This window comes from Fulmarus glacialis, unplaced genomic scaffold (genome assembly GCF_000690835.1).
Source record: "Fulmarus glacialis isolate BGI_N327 unplaced genomic scaffold, ASM69083v1 scaffold11220, whole genome shotgun sequence".
Lineage (NCBI taxonomy): Eukaryota > Metazoa > Chordata > Aves > Procellariiformes > Procellariidae > Fulmarus > Fulmarus glacialis.
The window spans coordinates 22,509-30,442 of record NW_009187119.1 but is presented as its reverse complement, the minus strand read 5'-3'; the positions used below and the strand labels follow the sequence as shown (position 1 = coordinate 30,442).

The window sequence follows — 7,934 nt, the reverse complement described above, 5'->3', positions numbered from 1 at the left end:
GTAGGGAAATAGAGGTTTAAGGGTATAAAATGGCCCAGTCATGTGTAAATAGGATGGTTGCGTCTTTCTGGATCTTGGGCACCTGAGTCAGAAGTGCCACACTTCTGTTTAGAATCCAAAGCTAGAGAAAACTTTCTCCAGTGATAAGATATATTCAGAGCTGTATTTTGTAAATTACTGTTTACACACACACCAATATTTAACTAGTATTTGTTTATATCTTTCTGCTGTCAGTTGGGAAAAGACATTACTTGGTGGCTGGTAGTCTGCATCTAGAACACTGTGCTCAGTTTTGGGCTCTCTAATACGAAACAGACAACTGGGGAGAGTCCTGCGGATGGGCAGGTGGCTGGAGCATGTGCTGTAGGAGGAGATGCTGAGGGACCTGGGCTTCTTCAGCCTGGAGAAGACAAGGCAAGAGGGGGAACATTAACAGCAAGGCCTACAAGCAGTTTATTAAGACAAAGGAGCCAGCCAGATTCTTCAGTGGTGCATAGTGAGATGATGTAAAGCAACAGGCACAAACACAAACAAGAAAGGTTCAGACTGGATATTAGAAAAAGCTTTTCCATTATTGGAACAGGTTGTCCAGAGAGGCTGTGCAGTCTCCATCCTTGGACATTATTGAGACATGACTGGGTAAAGCCCTGAGCAGCCTGGTCTGGTCTCACAGCTGGCCTTGCTCTGAGAAGGAGGTTGGACTAGAGAGGTCCCTGTCAACCTGAATTAGGATTCTTGTTTACCTTAACATCAAAGTCATGCGACTTTATTTGCACTAGTATATGTAAAGCTGTATAAACAGCCTGCTGAAGTCACTAAGCTTGAATGGAGTCATACCAGGAAAAAAGTGCCATCAGTGCTATATAACTTGTTACCACATAATGAAGGGACGCACTATAAACGTTATGAAGTACTTTACACTATTGTAAGCACAGCTGAAATGACAATTTTACCAGTATAACCATCTGACTGAAAAACAAAAATGGAACCTTTTCCACAAACAGTGCTATTGGTTAAAAATGAAAAGAAGAAAAAAAGAAAAAAACAGTATGTTGATCAAGTCTAATTACCTTTTATATTTAATTCTGCTTTATTTAAATGACAACTGCAAGATTTAAAGATTCCCCATGAAGTCAGCAATTTTCAGCAATTTTTAACTCAGTAGCAATAGTGAATCTTATTTCTCCTGAAGTGCAATTGAATTAAACGATTAATTAAACTTCTGTCTTATTGACTCTTAAAAGAAAGAAAAAAAAGAAAAGAAGACTATAAGCCTTCAGCTCCTAGCAAGACAGGAATCTTGAGAAACTTTGTAAAACTTCTCCCAAGCATATTAACATTTTTCCCTTTTTTTGTTTCCCCCCAAGAGTACATAATGTTGGCAAAATTAGGGTAAGATACAAACCAGCTACTGTGAAGACAGTAGGGAATTTTTGTCTGCTGCTTTATGTAACTGAAAAATAGCATGGCAAAAGGAATTAAGGCTATCTAGAACAAGTAGTAGCTGGTAATTTTCTACAGCTTTGCAAAACCATATACTGCCAAGAACAACGAGATAACCCACAAAGCCTATTATGGCACACTTACTGCCACCCCCCCGCAAATGTTGATTATTATAAAAGCAAAAGGAACATAGAAAACTTGGAATAAATTAAACATGAAGTACAGACAGTAAAAAAGGAAAAAATGGAGGAAAACCTTTAAGAGTTACTTCCTCCCAGCGTGCTATCCAAAAATATTCATTTAATTAAAACGCTGATCAGGCTGAATTCCTGTATTCCTAGGTTATCTGGTGCAGTTAGACTGGGATTATCCCACCTGAAATCTTAGCTCCACCTGTCTCAACATTTCTCCTTTCACTGCAATGGGTTTAGGTATCAGACATCTCAGCTGTTTGTTAAGAATGTATGAACATAAAAAAAAGCCTCCCACACTGGTAATAGGAGATGCTACTTGGGCAGGGAACGTGAGCAGTCAGGCTCACGTACCCTGCCCTGAGGTTGTTGGATTAGTGATGTTGGAGTGTACATCCCTGTCTGTTCCTATTCCTCTGTTTGTGGACCTGTTGTTCATAAACTTGTCTTATCCCCTTTGGACCTGCTAGTACTGCTTGTCTTCACAACATCCTGTGGCAATAAAAGCCAGAAGATCATTACCTGCTTTCTAAAGAAGTCCTTTCTTCCATCTTTTTTAATGTCATCTCCTCCCAATGTCATTGAGCATCCCTAATTCTTGTACTGTTGTATTCCGTGAACAACAGTTTACCCTCCACCATGGTTTTGTAAGTCCCTTCCCACCACCACTTTTCCCTCCAAACTGAAGCTCCCCACCTTCTCAGTCTTTCTCATAAAGAAACTACTCTATGCCATTAAACATTTTAGTTGCTCTACTCCATTCCTCCTGTAACTACCATACCCGTTTTGGGAGGAGAGATCAGATGTGCACACAGTAACTCAAGATAGGTCAGCACTGAAGTGACCTTCCAGAACTTAGGAGTACGGCAAATTACTACATTTGCACTCCCCAAAACAATCTCTCAAAGCCAAAACACAACAGAGCTAAGACATTAATGGACAGCGCAAAAACCCTTTCGATAATTGTGGTGTTCTCTGAACTTTAACCATTATTCAGCTTACCTGTCAGGAAAAAAACATAATTATCTTCACATTTTTGTGAATTATATTTGTGTTTACTTCTCGTCTCTTGCCAAGACATTCAAAGTCATTCACCCTACTGCAAATAATATTCCCAAAGGTAACCAATAGGACAAATTCTATACCATCCTCACAGCTGAGACTACAAAAAATTTCTAACTTCTGATAACTTTTTAGTTGCTGTACCACCCTCTGGAGTGCAAGTTAAAATAGATTTCAGCCTCCAATGACTTATGCCTGCAAATTAACCTGCAACAAAGTTAGCCCAAAATCAATGGACTGTAAAGATAGCTTGAAGCTAGTTTTGTACCAACTACCAACGTAAGCTGCACTTCACATTTCCTGAACACAAAGGAGAAGAATATTCTCCCAAGTTTGAAATGCTGGCCTGAAAACACTTGCCTGTAATGCATTTTATTGTGTTAATGTTTTATTTGCCTAAATACCAAATGTATTACAAAATGTATTTCTAGTTTAAATAAGAATTTTCTCCTGAGCCATCCATCACCTTTTCAGCTTGGCTGGTTCTACAGTAAATTTACCATTTGGAATGTTTGCCATACTACATCAGACCCTGATGTCAGACAGATGGGGACAGAAATGCAATGTCCGCTCTTGTCCAGCTGGGCAAATAGCAACGACTGAATAAGGGAACAAAAGGGAAAGGCATTCAGGCAATACACCACATTAAAAGGTAGGAATTTTAAGAGCTAGTGCTGGAGAAGGAGGAAAAAAAGGGATTGAGAGAAAACAGAACAAAAAATAAAACTGAAAAAGATAATATGAAAGAGAAATACACGAAGTTTTTAGGGGAATGGGAAGATTGACACAAAGACTAACATTCAATGAGAAAAAACATGAAAGAAAAATTCATATAAAAATATGAAATTGAGTGATCTTAGGAAAAAAAATGGATCGAGAATTTAGTTTCCACCTCACTTTTAAAATATTTTACATGTATATTATTAAAAAGAATTATAAAAGTAAACCTTCATGCTTTTACATAATGAGCTTATAACTAGAGCTGTGGTACTATATCCTCTTAGTAAGATTATAACATGACTGCGGGATTAACAAACAGGAAAATCTGGATTGTGAGAAAGAAGGATTTTTCCGACATAAATCTTTAACAATAATAAGGCAAGCTGAGAAAGACTGGTGAAGTAAATTGATTTTTTTTCTTTTTTTTCCCCATAAGCATTCTCTCTTGTGGATCCAGCAAAGGTCTCCATTGAAACACCATGTATTTCTTTCAGCTTTTGTTAGGTTTTCAGTCTCTCAAATTTTTTCCAGCTTCTCCCCATGAAAAGGCTTTTCTGGCTGTATGCTGACTGCCTCATCTGTGGCAGCTGTAAGCTTTAGCTTTAGCCAGATAGCATACAAAAAGAATGCTTTTTACTGCTCCTTTAAAAATAAAAATACACCTCCCTCCTTATTTCATCTTTATGATGTTTTTGGGTTGGCCTGAGGCATTTTAACAATAACCAAAATGAGAGCAGCAGGTAAGAAAATCAGTTCAGTGTTGTTGAAGCATTCATATACAATTTTAAACTTAGAAAGGACAAAAATCTGTCATTTCAATTTTAGTCTACAAAGCAAGAAAAGGTAAGTTAGCTAAAAGAATGTGCAAAGAGAAGATGCAAGCAGATAAACCTGTGAAAACATTCTGTCGTGGAAGACCAACAGCTATTAAATCTGCAAAAGGGATAAGCTGGTGCCCTTCAGACATATCCATTTTCCCTTCTCAAGACTTTTGTTGGAGGTTTTCAGAAAACACTCCAAACAGCAGTAGCATAAAATAATGATGTGCCAGACTTGTAACAACTCAAGCAAATGATAAGAGTGATAAAAAATTACAAGCATCTGATTACAGAGTTGAATTCTGTATGGGCTCTACTTCCTCTCTGGGAAGGCAGTGATGGGTGCGCGTGGATGTTAAAAACAAAAGGTGTGGGGAAGCAGACGTGAAGAACAACAGCTGGTATAAACCTATTTAAAGATTTAGGCAGATACAGCTGGTACTTTGGGTGGTGTGAAGGGAATCCACATTTACAAAACACTTCAGATTAAGAGGAAGAAAAGGGAAGCTCTCTATCCTGTGATTTTTTTGATCATAGTACTAGGACTTTGGATTGCTCTAACTGGCTGCATGACTTTATTTGTCACTGACAGAGAAGTCCAATATTTGACAGGTTTTTTCCCTCCTATTTTTCAGTGAATAAGAAGCTAAAGATGCATTAAAAGGGCATCAAAACAGAAATCTGATATTCAGAATGTTCCATTACTGTAAACATTCAAAAAGTGGCAGTTGCAATATATTAACACATATCTACAAGGCCAATATTAACATGAACTAAATAATCAAAAACCACAGGTTTGAGATAAGCTGAAACTGAATGGTGACAAAATGCCAAGATTATCCAGATTCTATTGGCAAAGAGAAAAAGACAACCATTTTCTTCCCTCAAACTTGACATTTTTGCTACAGGTTTCATAACTGTTGGCAAAAGAAGAATGGAAGAGCTGACTCTGAGAGACTTTTCTTTGGACTTACAGGTTTCTAATGTATGAAGAGATATCCAAGAATCTTTCAGTGACAGTGAAAGCCATTTTTTCATTTATAATTTCCCTTGAATGTCAGATTTTCTGCTGCTGAATACACTTCCCAAAGAATAACAAAGTTCTATAACCCCCCAAATTATCTTATTACTCGGATAGCAGCCACAGACCACAAAGTAATGTCAGCTGTATCTCAGCCCATCTGCAAAACAGATCTTGCCAGTATCTATCCTCACTGACAAGAGATTTAAATATTCCCTGCAGTCTCCAGACAGTTTGTCTGCGGCCTCTTTATTACGACTGTGAGACCACATTTCATAGTAAGAATTTGTTAGTGCAAAATCACAACTAACTGAAGATAGATTCTTGCTCAAAAAACGTTGACTTGTTTTGAGTTTTCTGGTCACACACTGTTGACTTCAGTTGTTTTCTACTTCTTTTGTTGGTCACCATGAGTGATAAGGAATAGGAGATGAGGCATGAGTAACTATGCCCATCATCAAGTGAAATACAGTATATTTCTTTGGTGTTGAGCTTAGTAGATTTAAAATAAATCATATTAATAAAAGTGCAGCGTTGCATGTCACACAGATTTGGGCAGTATTAAATAATTTCTGAAGCATTTCACATACCTGAAACATCTGTGATAATACTCATTAGTTTCTACGGGCTTCTGGAATAATAAAGGAGCAAAAACCAGTGCCAACAGCAATAGTTCACATTGTGAGGAGGATAAAGCAGCAAATGCAGTTTATGGCACCTTGATATTTAATCTCTCTTTAGTATCTCATCACCCAACATATACAGTGTTTTTCCTAATTCTTTTGCTTCTAGGAGTTACTCACGTGTAAACTTTGAGAACAAAATCTTTCTCTTCTTTTATTTCGGAAATTGACTGAAGTACATCCATGATACTCAATACTGCACAGCCATAGGGGCGGCGATAGTGTAAATGAGGGGGCCCTTTTTTTGAATCATTTAGCAACATGCGACCTAAAATTAACAGAAATTTAACACATTAGAGATTCACATGCAGCCCTTCTGTCTATTCTCTTCTATTATGCCTCTGCGTATGCATACCTACAGTAAGTTTCAGCTACAGCTTGCAGTCTTTCGTGTACTTCTCACTCTTCTTTCTTCTTACACACTTCCAAATCCAGAGGTCCGTTTGAATCTACCTGACCCACTGGGCTACTTTATTAAGGCCTATCACCTCATTTAGCTAACAGAACACTCAAGGGCAAAGTGAACAGCGTCATGTCTGGCCATCTTTGATTTGCAGCCCCATGACGCATATTTGCATCCAGCTGGGTTGACTACAAATCATCTGTTGAATAAGCCAAGAATACGGCTCGTACTCACCTCTCTGCATCCACACAAAGATTCACTGTGGTCCTTCCATCATAGTCCAGTACTTACACAAATTTTCACTTTATACAATTGCTTTAAGGGAATGTATTACATATTGTGTCATTTATCATGTTTGTCTTGGAGCGCATAAAGGAGAATTCTGAGATACGAAGCTGCTCAATGATTAACTTCCTATTGCTAAAGCAGTTTTTTAATAGAGTAAAAAATGCCAAGACCAGAAAAATCACTTTGATAATCTAAGCCAACTTGTAACATTACACATAATAATTTGTCCAGCACTTCTTGCATCAAGGTTAAGAATCTGAGCTTGAACTACATCGTATCTTTCTACAGGCTTCATTTATCACCTCAAGTGATACAGAGTAATTCTAACTTTTAGACACTTTATGACACAGGGAAGTCAGATAATGAAAAACCGATCCTTCCAACACATTTGTAACTTAGAAGGCATATTGTCATTCACAGGACGACACAACAAAGCTATGGTTTCACTAAGCTGTTTAGACCTTCTATACTTCAGAAAAGGTATCTGTGGCTGGTAATGGATGCTAGTAGTGAATGGGCTGGAAAGAGGGTTAAAGGCCCGTTCATTGCAAACACTACCTAGCCATTTTTCAGTTAACTGAAAACCTGGGAAACATGAAAGACAATGCACTACTCTGTTGTTTAGAATAATACAACTGAAGAGACTGTTTGTTATTCCTATTATATGTTGTTAACATTTCAGGCTTAAATATTGGAAATAAGTTACACTTACCATAGGTAAAATATTTACTTGCTAATTTCTCAGTGAAAATACATACATTCATAGTTTCGAACCATTTACCTCCCTGTTACTAACTAATTATATCCTCATTAACTAGAGGTTTTTCCCTATCCAGCACCTTCCATCTAGAAGATGGAAGCAATTTAATTCATGTACTAGAAGTCATACAGTCACTTCACTTAAACACACTGCTGGGCTAAAAAATTCATCTACCTGTCCATGAACTACTTCGAGCACTGTACTATACCGTGTAAGACACATTCTAAATTCAACTTCAATCATAAACACTTTCCGTTCTTGCTACTGCAAATCTCAAAAAGAATAAATGAAGCCTAGCCTGGCCTACGAATAGTCAGAGAAACCCACTCTATAAAGGGCGACTAGTCAAGCAAATTAGCAAGGGCGGGCTTTCTTCCTTGGGTGGGGTCAGGCCTAGGTATTACGCATCCAGATCTCTCCTTTGGATAGCTCTACGCGAGCAGCCAAGAGAGCCTGGAAAGAAGCAAGTGTGTGCTGCTAAATGTTGGGCTACAAGCTTGATAGGCTTCCAGCAGGCAGGTACTTCTGCTAATGCTCCTTTTTGG

General features: G+C 38.0%; 1 protein-coding gene across 1 annotated transcript in view; it reads right to left on the bottom strand.

Moving 5' to 3' along the window:
- The window catches only part of DOCK3 (dedicator of cytokinesis 3), a gene marked incomplete at its 3' end in the record, with an annotated part of 69,928 nt that overhangs the window by 53,545 nt on the left and 8,449 nt on the right, over window positions 1–7,934 (bottom strand). The window contains exon 5 of the mRNA XM_009573989.1: window positions 6,059–6,206. Coding sequence (XP_009572284.1) covers window positions 6,059–6,206 — 148 coding nt within the window. The remainder of the gene's footprint in view (window positions 1–6,058; window positions 6,207–7,934) is intronic.